Below are 16,308 nucleotides of genomic sequence, written 5' to 3' on the forward strand. Positions count from 1 at the left end.
CTAGGGCCTTGAGGTTTTCCAGTTCAGGATAAACTCCTGGACCTAATAAGCAGAATGCACAGAGATCCCAGCCTGTCTAATATAAGGTCTTTATTCACTCACTTTCCTGCAGAGAATCCTTTATGGAAAGTGGCATAGTACTGACATGAGAAATACAGTGAGCTCAATGTATTGGGACAGTGAAATTGTTTTGGCTCTGTACTCCAGCACTTTAACCCAAAGGGCAGACTGTCAGCTTTAACTTCAGGGTATTTCCATTTAGATCGGGTGAAATGTTTACAAATGACTAAGTAGTCTTTCCAGGATTTGCTGGTTTCAGAAAATGTTGTGCCCAATTAGAAATGAACAGCCTCACAGTATATATTATAATTCAGAAATGTTCACTGTTTTGACAAGAAACAGACTGACACACATTTTCTGTTTTGACTTATTGTAAATAAGAATAGAATGTTTCTAAACATTTCCCTATTACCATGATTGTGGATAATCGTGATAGTTACAGGCACAACTCCCCCATGTCTTGGGTGTATGAATGATATTTGTGCGTCTAAATTTCTCATTCAGGATTATTCGTAATTGCATCCACATTCATGTAGAAATGTTCACCCGATATGCATGAAAATACCCTAAAATGAAATCTAAGTCTGCACTTTAACCTCAGTCATTGTATCATTTCAAATCCAATGTGCTGGAGTACAGAGCCAAAACAAGTCACGGTGACAACACTTTGAGCTCACTATGATAAGAACCATATTGTAAAAGGGGACGGAGAGAGGAGCGTTACACCATTCTCTTGAAGTTGTCTATGGCTTCCATTGCTTTCTCCAGCTCCGTCTGGCTCTGACGCAGCTGGAAGAGGGTTAGAGAGCAGGATCACAGGTCACTTCACAAGCAGAGCGTCTTTACTGTGGGAATGCCCCACGTTCCAAAACTAAAACCTGAGTAATAACATTCCACCACATCCCGCCCCATTCCTTACCTTCTCAGTGTCCAGCTCCTGTACTTTAACAGGCACCTTCTCTTTGTAGTCACTCTTATCCATCTTTTCTCTCAGTTTATCCATCTGTTTCTCCAGCTCTCCCTTCTTCACAGTCAGCTTGGCCACCTCCTTCTCCAAGTCTATCAGACCCTGGGAGAGAGATTAACGAGGAGAAAAGGAAACGTAGTTGTAAAAACAGAAAAGTGTAACAATTTCACTAGGGAATAAACAGATGACTGTAGTATACACTGTTAGCCAATCACAACACAGAATAATGTGCGGTTGAAGCCCGTAAAATTGACCTCTTACTTTGAGCATGAGGTGGACGGTGCACCTGTCTGAGGCAATGGCCACAGCACAGCCCTCTGGGACGGCCCCGGTGGCTGGGACGGGCTGGATGGTCTGGGAAAGAGACAGGGTCTGGATCTGCAGACTGTACTGCTCCACCAGAGACATTGTCTCACTGTCTATACACTGGAGGTAGCCTGGGGAGGGAGGGGGTTAGGGCTATAGTAAAACAACGCTATGACAAGTGTTCTAGTCAACAAAGTAGATCATGCCAATTTTGACTAAATCATACACCCTTGCTATAACTAATTAGTAAATATAGTACAGTGCTTGTGGTCATGTATGAACTCACAATCGGCACGTGTCTTGGTCAGGTTGTAGTCGGCCCTGAGTGAACGGATGGTCCGGACCACGGTCATCACAAACTCCATCTTACGGTCCACATCCTCACTGTGCCAGCAGAACTAGAGACCACAGAGACGACGGTCAGACAACCACCTCAAACCACAGTCAACAAAAACACATGCCCTGTGGTTTATTATACAGTGTACTCAGTGTATCAATATAAAGTTCTCTCCCTCACCTCTTCAGTCTCAGGGTAGGGCATGACATGGATACTAGGGTGGCCATCCTGGGGTCGTCGCCGTGGCAACCTCTGGTAGAGCTCCTCGCCCACGAAGGGCATGATGGGAGCTAGGAGGCGCAGGCCGGTCTCCAGGCAGGTGAATAGAGTCTGTCTGCAGACTACAGCCTGGCTCTGAGACCCACTGTCTTCTTCCGCCCTGGAGAACACTGGCTTCACACTCTCCTAGAGGGGTGGGGGAGGGAGGTAGAGAAGGGACGAGGATGGAGGTTGGGAGCAGGAAGTTAAGGAGTGGTAATATATTAATCCCACACACACACACCACTCACAGGCAGACAGAGACAAGGCAAACAGACTCTCACCAGATAGACGTCACAGAGCTCGTAGAGCCAGAAATTGTAGATGGCTGTGGTGATAGCTGGGAAGTCGTAGGCCTGGAACCCTGCATTACACAGACCCACAGCAGTACACAAACGGGACAGAATCCACCGGTCTGACACACTCTCCTCCCCACACAGCTAACAGGAGGAGAATTGGACATTTTACAGAGATATAAACCTAAATACCATATCATACAAAGACCTGTTTTCACTCTAACAAATTAAGAGCATTTTCTCAAAGCAACTTTATTTTCCTTAATTTACATGGGCATGACACTGCAGTACACACACACAATGAATAGGCCTAGGTAGAGATGTCACCTGGGCTTTCTCTGAAGGAACAAAGTTGTCTCCCAGCGTCCTCATGGCAAACTTCACAGCATTCCACAGCTTGTTACAGAAGTGACGGTAACCAAGGATACGATTCACATCCATGTTAATGTCCCTGCCTGAGAGAGTTAGGGGGAGAGAGGAAAAAGAAAGGGTTGTGTTGGTGTGTACATGGCATGCCAGCCATAACATGACACAGCCACATCACCAGATGGCAGTAGTGAGCGATGTACCTTGGCTGGTGTAGGCACACAGGGCGAAGCGGAGGGCATCTGTGCCACACTCTGGGATACCAGTGGGGTAGTCCGACTTCTGTCCCTGCTTGGCCTTCTCAACCTCTACTGGGTCCAGATTACTGTCCTGCAGCTGGGCATACAGACCCTGCACACACACACACACACACAGAGTCAGCAGAGACATCTCTCTGTGTCCTGGTGCTTCGTTCTAGGCCCTTAACCACACTTGCAGTGCTGCATGACAACAAATGCATGACACTTGATTCAAAGCAGCAAGAGACACTGTTGGTTCCTCAATCCACTTGATATAGTAAGAGTATGTACTGCCAGAGCCCTGTATAGCAGTGGTCACCAACCGGTCGAGCACCAAACATTTCTGTAGAAAAGATAAAGGCTTGCGCTCCTTTAAAAAGAATGGTGTTGCGCTGTTGGCGGTAGGTGCACTTGATTCAGAAGCACTGCGCACCGGGTAGGCAAAGTATTCCCATTTTGAACCATTTCATTTGTCTGAAAAGACACACTCCGCCTACCCGGCAGACCGGGAGCGTGCCTACTGCACTGTCCATTCGGAGAAGTAGATCCGACTGGGGAAAATCGTTTCTAGATCACTGACATCATGATTTGACCTCTTCTTTTCTCTTCTTCGGTTGTCTTGAAAGCACCATGACCATCAGATTGATGCAGGTACCAGTCCAGTAAAAATAAAAAGTGAATTATTTGCAAATTCTCAATTTATGCTCAGTTGTGCCTCGCAAGTACTGCACAAACTGATCTATTTTGTTATCAAAGCGTGAGTTTTTGTATAATATGGTCTGAGAAGAACTGGCAAGCCAGGCATATAGCCAATATGCTGTGATAATGTTTTAGGCCTACTGCACAAACCTCATTCCTACAGAATTGTTTTTAGGTAAAATGTTTTTTTAAATGTTGAAAGAAATTTAAAAATAGCGGTAGATATTGGCTTGCTTTTTGACTCCGAAAGTGACCTTGACTCAGAAAATTTTGGTGGCCACTGCTCTAGAGGGCTGACTCAGCTCTAGACTTGAGCGATATACCGTTTATACTGTATACCGGGGTATTTCAGCTGGGGGGGGTGTGTGCTTCGTCACTGCTTTTAACCTTTTCTCAATAGGGGGGCGCCATTTCGACTTTGTAAAAAATCGTTCCCAAATTAAACTGCCTCGTACTCAATTCTTGCTCGTACAATATGCATATTATTATTACTATTGGATAGAAAACACTCTCTAGTTTCTAAAACCGTTTGAATTATATCTGTGAGTAAAACAGAACTCATTTTGCAGCAAACTTCCTGTCAGGAAGTGAGAAATCTGAAATCGGGGGCTCTGTTCCAGGGTCAGTTTATTAATTTGCATGTAATCTATGGGTCTACATGCACTGCATACGCCTTCCCCTAGATGTCAGTAAGCAGTGAGAATTGGAATGGGGTGTCTAGGTAGATCTGAGGCCGAACAAGAGCTCTTGGAACCGGGGGTGCAGTCTTTTCAACGTTCGTCATGGCGCGAGACAGACCTCAGGATTGCATTCTGAAAAGCTGTCGTTATAGGCGTTAGATATATCCGGCTCTGATTTTATTCGATATATGTGTTAAAAACATCATAAACTAGTTATATTAAACCGACTTATATCAGTTTATATCAGTTTATTGCGATTTTCGGCATTTTCTTTGTTATGCGTTATGGTGAGTTGGACACTTCTGTGCCGCATGGCCAGCTTTGTTAGCTAAATCGACAGATGAAGACGACATTCTACAACCGAACAACGATTATTCTGGAAAAAGGACACCTTGTACAAGATTCTGATGGAAGCTCATCAAATAGTAAGAACTATTTATGATGTTAATTCGTAATTCTGTCGAAAATGTTAAACTATTATTCCGCCATTAATTTCGGCGCGGTCTCGCTTTAACGCACGCTGTATGTCGTAGTAACGTTAATTTTAAAAATCTAACAGCGGTTGCATTAAGAACTAATGTATCTTTAATTTGCTGTCCAACCTGTATTTTTTAGTCAAGTTTATGATTAGTTATTGATTAGATTAGGTGCCTCTCCCAAGATTTCTCCCGACATTTTGTTTGCAGTTTGGCTACTATTCACATTGTATAACCACGATTTGTGCCGCTAAATATGCACATTTTCAAACAAACCATATATGTATTGTGTAATATGATGTTATAGGACTGTCATCTGAAGAAGTTTGAGAAGGTTAGTGAAAAAATTAATATCTTTTGCTGGTTTATTCGCTATCGCTAACGTTATGTTGAATGAATGGGGCTGTGTGGTAGGCTATTGTAGTAAGCTAATATAATGCTATATTGTGTTTTCGCTGTAAAACACTTAAAAAATCTGAAATATTGGCTGGATTTACAAGATGTTTGTCTTTAATTTGCTGTACACCGTGTATTTTTCATAAATGTTTTATGATGAGTATTTAGGTATTTCATGTTGGTTTCTGTAGTTATTCTAGCTGCTTTGGTGAGAGTTGTGATGGTGGCTGCAATGTAAAACTATGATTTATACCTGAAATATGCACATTTTTCTAACAAAACATATGCTATACAATAAATCTGTTATAGGACTGTCATCTGATGAAGTTGTTTCTTGGTTAGTGACTATTTATATCTTTATTTGGTCGAATTTGTGATAGCTACCTATGCAGTAAAAAAATGGTGAAAAAAAAAAAGTTGGGTCTTTTGCTATCGTGGTTAGCTAATAGAAATACATAGTGTTTTCCCTGTAAAACATTTTAAAAATCAGAAATGATGGCTGGATTCACAAGATGTGTATCTTTCATCTGGTGTCTTGGACTTGTGATTTCATGATATTTAGATGCTAGTATTTACTTGTGGCGCTATGCTAGGCTATGCTAGTCAGCTTTTTTACTGATGAGGGTGCTCCCGGATCCGGGATGAGTACCAAGTAGAATTAACTAGAAGTTGAGTATATAAGAAACCTAAGATGTGTCAAATAAATTATATCCAGCTCAGGGCTCCAGCTATGCATTTGGTTTGCTAACTTGCTAGCTAAGTGGCTAGATCAAGCTTCTTGGTTACATTCAATCCGTTCCTGGATCAAGATCCATGTTGCCTAAATTGTTTTGTGCCCCTTGTGTGCATTTCCGGTAATACTGTATACCCTTGTATGGTACAGAAACGGTATGACGGTAAGAAAATGTGGATACATCCAAACCCTACCCTACTAGCAACAAATAAATGGCCTCAATAAAGCCTGGAATAGCTGCTTAATAAAGCAGACAGTACACCACCCCCCATGGGAACATGGTGTGTTACCTCCAGAGAGATGCCTGTGATGACATCCAGAGGGTCGATGACGTTACCCAGAGATTTGCTCATCTTCCTCCCGTGGGCGTCTCTCACCACCGCATGGAGGTACACCTAGTATCAAACACAGCCATTACCATTACTATACAGGCTGTCCCCACTATAATTAATGACATGCTAAACCGGTCAGAGGCAGCAGGTGATTACTTCCAAATGAGCCCCACCTCTTTGAAGGGCAGCTTGCCAGTGAGTTTGAGGCCCATCATCACCATGCGGGCCACCCAGAAGAACAGGATGTCATGACCTGTCTCCAGCAGGCTGCCTGGATAGAACACACTCAGGTCCTGGGTCTGAACAGAGAGAGGAAAACCTGTATTACACACCCAGGTCCTGGGTCTGAACAGAGAGAGGAAAACCTGTATTACACACCCAGGTCCTGGGTCTGAACAGAGAGAGGAAAACCTGTATTACACACTCAGGTCCTGGGTCTGAACAGAGAGAGGAAAACCTGTATTACACACTCAGGTCCTGGGTCTGAACAGAGAGAGGAAAACCTGTATTACACACTCAGGTCCTGGGTCTGAACAGAGAGAGGAAAACCTGTATTACACACCCAGGTCCTGGGTCTGAACAGAGAGGAAAACCTGTATTACACACCCAGGTCCTGGGTCTGAACAGAGAGGAAAACCTGTATTACACACCCAGGTCCTGGGTCTGAACAGAGAGGAAAACCTGTATTACACACTCAGGTCCTGGGTCTGAACAGAGAGAGGAAAACCTGTATTACACACTCAGGTCCTGGGTCTGAACAGAGAAAGGAAAACCTGTATTACACACTCAGGTCCTGGGTCTGAACAGAGAGAGGAAAACCTGTATTACACACCCAGGTCCTGGGTCTGAACAGAGAGAGGAAAACCTGTATTACACACTCAGGTCCTGGGTCTGAACAGAGAGAGGAAAACCTGTATTACACACTCAGGTCCTGGGTCTGAACAGAGAGAGGAAAACCTGTATTACACACTCAGGTCCTGGGTCTGAACAGAGAGAGGAAAACCTGTATTACACACTCAGGTCCTGGGTCTGAACAGAGAGAGGAAAACCTGTATTACACACTCAGGTCCTGGGTCTGAACAGAGAGAGGAAAACCTGTATTACACACTCAGGTCCTGGGTCTGAACAGAGAGGAAAACCTGTATTACACACCCAGGTCCTGGGTCTGAACAGAGAGGAAAACATGTATTACACACAGAGGGTATCACACACTCAGCTCTAGACACACCTTACCCACACATTCAATATCATCAATACAGGAACTATGGAAAGCATATTTTAACAACTTTAATACACTCACACTTACCACAGACCACACACACACACGCAGCCTCAGACAGACAGACACGCACACACACCCCCACAGCCTCACCTCATTGGGCCAGCCGAAGATGGAGAAGGGGAAAATACCAGAGGAGAACCATGTATCCAGTACATCCTCATCTGTAACACAGGAAGTGAACAAAAATTACTGGGCAATGGGCAGAATACTCCATTACACTGTAAATGATCATCATTTGAGAGAAGATCTTACCCTGTCTGAGGGTGATCTTGTCAGTGGAGACATTGAAGCGCTTGGCAGCTTTATCTCTGGCCTCCTCCTCTGTTCTCCCACTCACCCAGTAATGACCATCCATGTCCTGGAGGACGGGAGGGAGGAAGAAGGGAGAAGGGAGCCAGAGAGATGGGACATGGGTTGTTTGGACAGGTGTGACTTAAATGACACAGAGAAAATCAGAGAGAAAGGAAGAAACGGATATCACCTCTCCTGGTGTGACTGAAGGGTCGGTCACGGTGACAAAGTAGGCTGGGATCCTGTGACCCCACCACAGCTGACGAGAGATACACCAGTCCCTGGGAGGAAGGGAGAATGAGAGGGATGAGTTCAAGTGAATATGTGAGGAAAGAGAGAGTGAGGAAACCTGAGCACAACTGGTGACAGATGAAACACTAAAGAAGAAAAGGGGTTTGGTGCTGGAGTAGAGGTGCTCACTGTTTTTAACTAGAGATCTAACCAGGATCTGTAATACACTTGATTTCTATAATGGAGAGTGTGGCGTGTCACCTTCTAATACGTAGAGAGATGGAGCACATTAAAGAGTAGAACGGGAAGGACAGCGAGGAATGAGAATGACTGACAGAATGACTGATGACAAAAGAGAGGTATAGAGGGAAGAGGAAAACAGAACGGAGATGGAGGTGACCTACCTGATGTTGTCCAACCAGTTGAACCAGGTCTTATGGTGGTGGTCTGGGATGATTTTGAGTCTTCCCTCCCGGACCGAGTCAGCTGCCTGCTTCCCCATGTCAGCACAGTCCACATACCACTGAGGCTTCAGCAGGGGCTCCACTATGTCCTTAGAACGACTGGGGAGGAGAAACACACTCACATTCAATACTAACACACTCACACATCCAATCCAGAATGTTCTCACTAACATGTTCACACAGACGTGACCACATTTCGCACACTGATGCACGCGAAACTGAAAAAAATATGTCCTTCTGTGCTCGTAATGTGGACTGATCGTAACGCACCTGCAGACAGGCACCACCATGGGGTTGTCTTTGGTCTCCTTGAAATGGCCTCTGTCCTTCAGAGCCTGCAGCACAGCCTTCCTCGCTTCGAAACGTTTCATACCCTGAGAAAGAGAGACGAGAGAGAGGAGGTAGGCAGAGAAAAACAGAGGAAGTTCCCAAACAGTTACCACACAGAACAACAAGGAGGAAAAGGAAGAAGAAGAGTGACAACACACCACAACTACTAGACAGCATGATGACAAGATCCAGGCGAAGAAGTCGTGCGAGCGTATCCTCACCAGGCGAAGAAGTCGTGCGAGCGTACCGTACCAGGCGAAGAAGTCGTGCGAGCGTACCGTACCAGGCGAAGAAGTCGTGCGAGCGTACCGTACCAGGCGAAGAAGTCGTGCGAGCGTACCGTACCAGGCGAAGAAGTCGTGCGAGCGTACCGTACCAGGCGAAGAAGTCGTGCGAGCGTACCGTACCAGGCGAAGAAGTCGTGCGAGCGTACCGTACCAGGCGAAGAAGTCGTGCGAGCGTACCGTACCAGGCGAAGAAGTCGTGCGAGCGTACCGTACCAGGCGAAGAAGTCGTGCGAGCGTACCGTACCAGGCGAAGAAGTCGTGCGAGCGTACCGTACCAGGCGAAGAAGTCGTGCGAGCGTACCGTACCAGGCGAAGAAGTCGTGCGAGCGTACCGTACCAGGCGAAGAAGTCGTGCGAGCGTACCGTACCAGGCGAAGAAGTCGTGCGAGCGTACCGTACCAGGCGAAGAAGTCGTGCGAGCGTACCGTACCAGGCGAAGAAGTAGTGCGAGTGTACTGTACCAGGTAAAGAAGTAGTACGAGTGTACTGTACCAGGTAAAGAAGTAGTGCGAGTGTACTGTACCAGGTAAAGAAGTAGTGCGTGTGTACTGTACCAGGTAAAGAAGTAGTGCGAGTGTACCGTACCAGGTAAAGAAGTAGTGCGAGTGTACTGTACCAGGTGAAGAAGTAGTGCGAGTGTACCGTACCAGGTAAAGAAGTAGTGCGTGTGTACTGTACCAGGAATGGAGCCGGCACGTTGATGAGCAGGCCGTTCTCATCCAGGATGTTGATGAAGGCCAGGTTGTGTCTGTTTCCAACCTCATAATCATTATGGTCATGGGCTGGGGTGATCTTCACAGCACCTGGTGGAGAGAGACAGAAGGGGGAGAGAGAGACAAGGTTCCGTACAGCTCAACAATACAAACTAACAGTATCCCACTATTCCTTAGACCACCAGATTACTACAGGACAGCCACATGGCCACACAGCATGGTTAGTACCCGTTCCAAAGTTGACGTCCACAAACTCATCAAACACGATGGGCATCTTCCTGTCACAGAAGGGATGAAGCACCCTCTTCCCTTTAAGGTGCTGAGAGACACAGATAAACCAAAGCCTGTTAGTTCTCAATTAGAATGCCACAAACATTCATCAAAACAACATTTAAATGTCAAGAAAGTATAACCTTTCATGGATTTTCCCAAAGAATGTCTGTATTGGAAGGTTGGCAGGGTGTGTGTGTGTGTGGGTTGTAGAGACCTGGTATCTGGGGTCGGCAGGATGAACGGCCACAGCAGAATCTCCCAGCATGGTCTCTATACGAGTGGTCGCCACAATCACCTCCTCATCTAACAGTGAGAGAGGGAGACATTTAATAAGAGAAGACAGAAATAGAGGGAGGGAGAAAAAAATGGAAGGGAGAGATCAATTAACATAATTGACAGAAACACTCAAGATAAAGCCGTGTCCCTGTACCTCCCCAGCCCAAAACGACTCTCCCCTTTCTCTCCATGTCTTACCTGATCCCTCTATCTTGTAGGAGAAGGAGACCAGTACTCCAAACTCCACCTTGTCCTTGTATCCAGGCACGGGCAGCAGAGTCCTGCCAGTCAGCTCCTTCTTATCCACCTGGACAACACAGCATCATGGGAGTGTTCATTATAGTATGCAACAGAATGGACATTTCAAAAACGGTTTAAAACATTTCACAACAGAATAATACCTCAATATCCGAGATGGCAGAGTTGAGGGTGCAGGACCAGTTGACCAGCCTCTTGCTCCTGTAGATCACGCCGTCCTCATGCAGACGAATGAACGCCTCCTGGACTGCATAGGACAGTTTCTAGAGAGGGAGTCACAATAGTTTAGTGTTGGGAACATTACAACGTTAGTAAAGGCTCAGTCTAGACATAGTACTTTATGTATTAGACTAATAAAGCTCTCATGAGTTGTCCATGAATACACAGTAAAAGGTGACAGGTAATGTAAAGTGTAATGTAATGCAAATGATAGTAAACTCACAGGGTCCATGGTGAAGCAGGCTCTGTCCCAGTCCAGAGAGGAACCCAGCTTCTTCAGCTGGTGGTAAATACGGTCTCCCTTCCTACAACACAGCGCAGGGAGGAAGAAAGAGGGTGAGGGAGGAAGAAAGAGGAACTCTAGCTCTTACTTTCTCTTCTATTGTTGTTCTTTCTTTTGAAACCCTCTCTCCTTCCTCTCCCTCTACTCACTCGTTCTTCCACTTCCAGACCTCCTGGATGAACTGGTCTCTCCCCAAGTCGTGACGGCTCATGCCCCTCTCCCTCATCAGTTTTTTCTCCACCACCACCTGGGTGGCGATACCCGCGTGGTCACAGCCTGGGTTCCACAGGGTCGTCTCGCCACGCATACGGTGCCTGGGGAGAGGGAGGAAACAGGAAATGCACCATCATACTGCGATAAGGACAAAACTAGATTACAGAACTACAGAATGTTGAGAATGGGACAAGACATGAATGTTGAGACAGGTGAAGAGAAAAGTGGGACACGTAGAGTCATAACAGCAACAGAGAAAGCAAGACAGCGAGACAGAGATGGCTAGAGAGAGAATGAGAGAGAAAGTGTGAGAGGTTGGTAGAAAGAAGAAAGATAATAGAGAGTGAGATTGGTGAAAGGATGTGAAAATAAACCGCTAGAAAGGGAGAGAGCAGGTTGGTGTAATCAGATAGAGAATCCCATTACCATCTGGTCAGACAGTCCTGGATGGCGTTGGTTAGGGCATGGCCTAAGTGAAGAGATCCCGTCACATTGGGCGGAGGGATACACATCATGAACACTCCACGGGGATTCGGCTCACTGATACTCTTCCTCTGAAGAATATAAGAACATCATAATAGCTTGATTATGACCTCAGCCATGGGCTGGTTAAATGTCACATTTCATAAACAAGCATAAACTATGAAATACATAAAGAGTCTCACCCCGTACTCAGGCTTGAAGTATCCCTGCTTCTCCCACCAGGAGTACCAGGCTGCCTCCACGTACTGAGGACTGTACGAATCTGGCAGGGGGCTCAGGACGTCTGACACAGGGAGAGATAGGAGTTTAATACGCACCACACACACACACACACACACACACACACACACACACACACACACACACACACACACACACACACACGAGTATAATAGAGAGAGTGGTGGATTATACATGGTTAATAACAGAGATCCTATTCAATTATTCAAATTCCTAATTCTATGGTTAATAAGCACCTTTTTTCTCTCCAGGAGGGGTGGGGACGTCGTATGAGATCACTCCCAGGTCCTTCTTCTCTGGTTTGGCCTTTTTCTGGAGAGAGACCAGAATGAGACTGATGAGACCTATTGGCAAGACACCTACTGAATGACCTTATCTAGGCTGTAAAAACTGTAAAGGGAGTATACTTTAAGGATCATCATCTTGTTGGGTTCCAGTTGATCCACACAGCAATGGTCTTTGCAACAGGGAAAATGAGAAATGAAACCAGCCACCTGTCCATCTTCATACCTCTGTCGGGGGTGCCAGTTTCTTTTCTTGCTTTTTCTTCTCCTCCATCTCCTTCTTCTTTTGGAACTTCTCCAGCTTCTCTCTGTTTTTAGCCTCCTTCTTCAGCTGAGCTTCTGTCTTTGGTTTGCCTGAGAGAGAGAACACACTTCTGAGAATAACATACACACTCAAACAAATTCAAGCTGACACAAACACACAAAGGAGTCAACTCATGATGCTATGTATCCAGAAAATATTCCTCCGATGTAACTAACTGATAAGATGTCAAATGTAGTGAAAACAAACGGATTTGCCATTCAGCTTGACAAGAAGACACCGTTGGTCTTCAGGATAATAAAGTTATTCTTCAATCTAAAGCTGATCTCACACAAAGAAACTTGAGCAGAATTTCTGTTGTATTTGCAGGTTGCAAATGTCATCATCTCAAGCAACTTTGCAGATATACGAGTCAACTCACAATTATTATAATTGTTTTATTGTATGCAATATACAATCAAATTGAAGGTACTTGTCATTTTATTGATTCCATATTGTTTGCAAATTCTTAAAAGCTGCAACGTAACTTTTTGGGCGACCCAACCAAATTTACATAGAAACGTGTGTTATAGATCTGCCATTCTCATTGAAAGCATGTCTAAGAAGCAGCAGATCTGGTCTACTTTCAATATTTCTATGCTTCCCGTTATCAAGTTTAGTTTTCGCGTCTTTTATACACCAGATTCAAACAGCTGAAAATACAATATTTTTGGTCATGGAAAATATATATTTCACAGTGGTTTAGATGGTACAGTGATTCTCTACACTATATTTGCTTGTTATGTTGTATAAACTGAAATTAGGCGCACTATTAGAATTTTAGCAACCAGGAAATGGGGGAGCAATTTCTGCATAGTGCATCTTTAACACATACTACCAGACGAGTTACTCACAGTCAAAGACATGGCCTAAGCCTCTTACCATTGGCAGCGTTGGCATCAGCAGTTGGATTAGCGTTAGCAGCAGGAACAGGAGCAGCGCTGGGTTTGGGTGTGACGGGCACCATCTTCTCACACAGAGAGATTTGTCCCAGGACCTTGACAAACTGAGGCTGGTTGACACAGGTCAGAAACCACCTGGTCACGTTCGTCAGGGCTTTCCTGTTGGATGGCTCCAAGGCCTAGTATGACATAATAATAAGAATGGTATTGGAGTTCAAACAATGTGAAACAGGAAGATCTTACATTGGATGTTGCATGCAATTTCAGTCGAGTTGCTTTGTGTATCAGCAAAGTTGCTTGAGATGTCACTTGCAATCTGCAACAGAAATTGCATACGGATTGCTTCGTGTGACATCAGCTTTACAGTACAACTGGGGTGTATTCATTATGCCGATTCTGTTGCTAAATGTTTTGCAAAGAAAACTGTTTACTCCAAATGGAAAACGTTTTATCAACAAAAACAATAGTTTTTATAGGACAAATGCAGGTAGGCCCCCCATTTTGTTCTGCGTGCTCCATTTAGTTCTTAAACAGGTTCTGTTGCAATTTGTTCATTTAACTAGGCAAGTCAGTTAAGAACAAATTCTTATTTACAATGATGGCCTACCAGGGGGACAGTGCCCTGTCCTGTTCAGGGACAGAATGACAGATGTTTACAATGTCAGCTCAGGGATTTGATCCAGCAACCTTTCAGTTACTGGCACAACGCTCTAACCACTAGGCTACCTGCCACCCCTCCCTAATGAATACACCCCAGCACTCACTTACCAGACAGTCTGTTAACAGAAGACAAATACTTTCACTTCTTCCTAACTTTAAAGAATAAGGTAGAGTATACACAAATAAGATAAAAAGATAAATGTTAATATAAAGACTTGGCTCACGTATTTGAAGGGCAGGAGTGCTGCGGTTGCCACAGCGATGTCGGCCAGAGTGAGGCTGTCTCCCACCAGGAATGTTCTAGGCTCCAGGTTCTTATCTAGAACGTTTAGCACGCGCATCATCTCAGCATGAGAACTCTGCTGAAGCTGCATGGACTCATCAGAATCAGAAAAAACGATTGGTAATCAACATTGTTAACACAGGAATTTGTCTTGGGCTATGTTATATTCCAGATTAGTGTTCCCTCCCCTTGCTCTGTCATTGTTCAATCACTCCCATAGTCCAATTCATTTGAAATTAAGCTAATATACACCATTATACTCCTATTTGTGTTTGTGACTGCATGGGTTGCTGCCAGTAGTGAGACCCTCTCCCTCACCTTCTTATCCACTCCCATCACCCCCAGCAGTGGGAACACCACAGCACAGGACACAGGAGTCAGCTCATTGTCTGCAAAGCTGAGCCACTGCCACACCTGGCTCTCCTGTTTAGCATTCGACCCTATCCTCTTCCCCTGAGAGGCTAGGTACCATGCAACAGCACTGGCCCCAGAGAGCACCTCACCTCCCCCAGAGCCCAGCACCAGGCTGGGGCGAGAGCACAGGGCCAGGGAGGCAGGAGGGTCCTCTATGAGTGTGCAGGGCCGAGAGGGGCAGAACTCTGCAGCAACCAGGGCCATGAGGCTCCTGAAGTCGTCAGGGTGGGGGGAGACGTAGAGCGAAGCCATCCCTAGGAGAGGGGGGAGAATGACTGAGATTGGCGTGTCATATAACGCTTCCATGGTGTCATTAAATAGTACAGATATGTATTTGGATGCAAACCACTTCACAAGTCATCCAATCTCAGCTAAAACTAGCTTGCTAGCAGGTTAGCTACATAACAGTAGGCAGTACCGTTACTGTTTTGGACATGTTTGTTTATGCTAACTTAAGTTATGCTACACTAAGGTGACATCTCTTAAGTAACAAACGCTAAAGTTAGCTACAAATCTGGGAAGTAAACAGAGACAGCTCCACAAACAGAGACGTGCACAGATAGCTATGCAACGATTCATGCGCTATTTTCTAGTGCAACTAACCTGACAAACTGAAAAGACATGCTAACCATTAGCGGACTAAACTCCACTCCATGGTGAGTTTAGTCGGCGAGCTAATCATCAGCTTTGGCAAGCTGTAACTTAAAAAAGGGACAATATGTAGTTGCTATATCCATTGTAAATAAATTATATATACCCATTCATTCTTGAAAAAATATAACATAGCTAAATGCCTTATAAGCTTCGTTCAATGGTCGTACACCATCATAACCCAAAATATAAACTTGTTTTACTCCAATGTTTGTAAACAAAATAACGTTAGCTAAGTGTAAACAACCACTGTTTAGTCTCAAAAAATAGTTTAAACTATCAGGTTGATATCATGAACGGTCAGTCCTTGCATCGGGGGCGGCTGGTAGCCTGCTGGTTAGAGCGTTGGGACAGTAACCGAAAGGTTGCTGGATCGAATCCCTGAGCCGACAAGGTAAAAATCTATCGTTCTGAACTGACTTGCCTAGTTACATTTAAAAAATCCATAGCTCCATCTATGAATTTGAGAGTTACATTTCACCAGCCTCATCTTCACCTGCCTTACACCATGAATTATGTACACAAACTTTTGATATAATACATCATTTTAAACTAAATGGCACTTGAAAAAGTTATCCATACCGTTGAATGAAGAAGAAAGGGACGTCAACTCATGAGTTCCGGATAAGCAGCGTATTACAGTAGTCGGCCGTCTGATGCAATGTGGCGCACATGTTTGGTTCGAAGGACCTTTGAACAGATTCATTTCCGCCACATCAAGGCGGCCTGTAAGAATGCCTTTTCCAAATTGACCATGACATTTGTCCAGACTCTCACTCAGATCAATTATTGCAGTGTTATGAATGTGCAAATTAAAATGATCCA

The 16,308-nt window shown here is 44.9% G+C and overlaps 1 protein-coding gene across 1 annotated transcript; it reads right to left on the minus strand.

Annotated features, from left to right (window-relative positions):
• Window positions 1-70: 70 nt before the first annotated feature.
• Window positions 71-16,135, minus strand: vars1 (valyl-tRNA synthetase 1). The gene is made up of 30 exons (XM_038994509.1): window positions 16,066-16,135; window positions 14,737-15,086; window positions 14,360-14,503; window positions 13,456-13,654; window positions 12,499-12,626; window positions 12,225-12,300; window positions 11,931-12,031; window positions 11,692-11,819; window positions 11,202-11,366; window positions 10,993-11,074; window positions 10,694-10,813; window positions 10,491-10,599; window positions 10,231-10,319; window positions 9,972-10,062; window positions 9,709-9,833; window positions 8,684-8,787; window positions 8,354-8,512; window positions 7,909-7,999; window positions 7,680-7,785; window positions 7,518-7,588; window positions 6,319-6,444; window positions 6,104-6,208; window positions 2,794-2,941; window positions 2,552-2,679; window positions 2,213-2,368; window positions 1,851-2,075; window positions 1,620-1,731; window positions 1,289-1,464; window positions 980-1,129; window positions 71-849 (listed from the first exon to the last, which is right to left on the minus strand). The coding sequence occupies exons 2-30, from the start codon at window positions 15,082-15,084 to the stop codon at window positions 781-783; spliced, it is 3,831 nt and encodes a 1,276-aa protein (XP_038850437.1). The 5' UTR covers window positions 15,085-15,086; window positions 16,066-16,135; the 3' UTR covers window positions 71-780.
• Window positions 16,136-16,308: the final 173 nt, after the last annotated feature.

The sequence above is a fragment of the Salvelinus namaycush genome, chromosome 5 (genome assembly GCF_016432855.1).
Source record: "Salvelinus namaycush isolate Seneca chromosome 5, SaNama_1.0, whole genome shotgun sequence".
Lineage (NCBI taxonomy): Eukaryota > Metazoa > Chordata > Actinopteri > Salmoniformes > Salmonidae > Salvelinus > Salvelinus namaycush.

Excerpts from the sequence above, each read along its gene's own strand:
- vars1 (XM_038994509.1), bottom strand. The coding sequence starts at position 15,084 with ATGGCTTCGCTCTACGTCTCCCCCCACCCTGACGACTTCAGGAGCCTC. Across the intron at positions 14,504-14,736 it reads TGATGGGAGTGGATAAGAAG|CTTCAGCAGAGTTCTCATGC; the intron begins GTGAGGGAGAGG and ends GAGTCCATGCAG. Across the intron at positions 11,367-11,691 it reads CAGGACTGTCTGACCAGATG|GCACCGTATGCGTGGCGAGA; the intron begins GTAATGGGATTC and ends CCCTCTCCCCAG.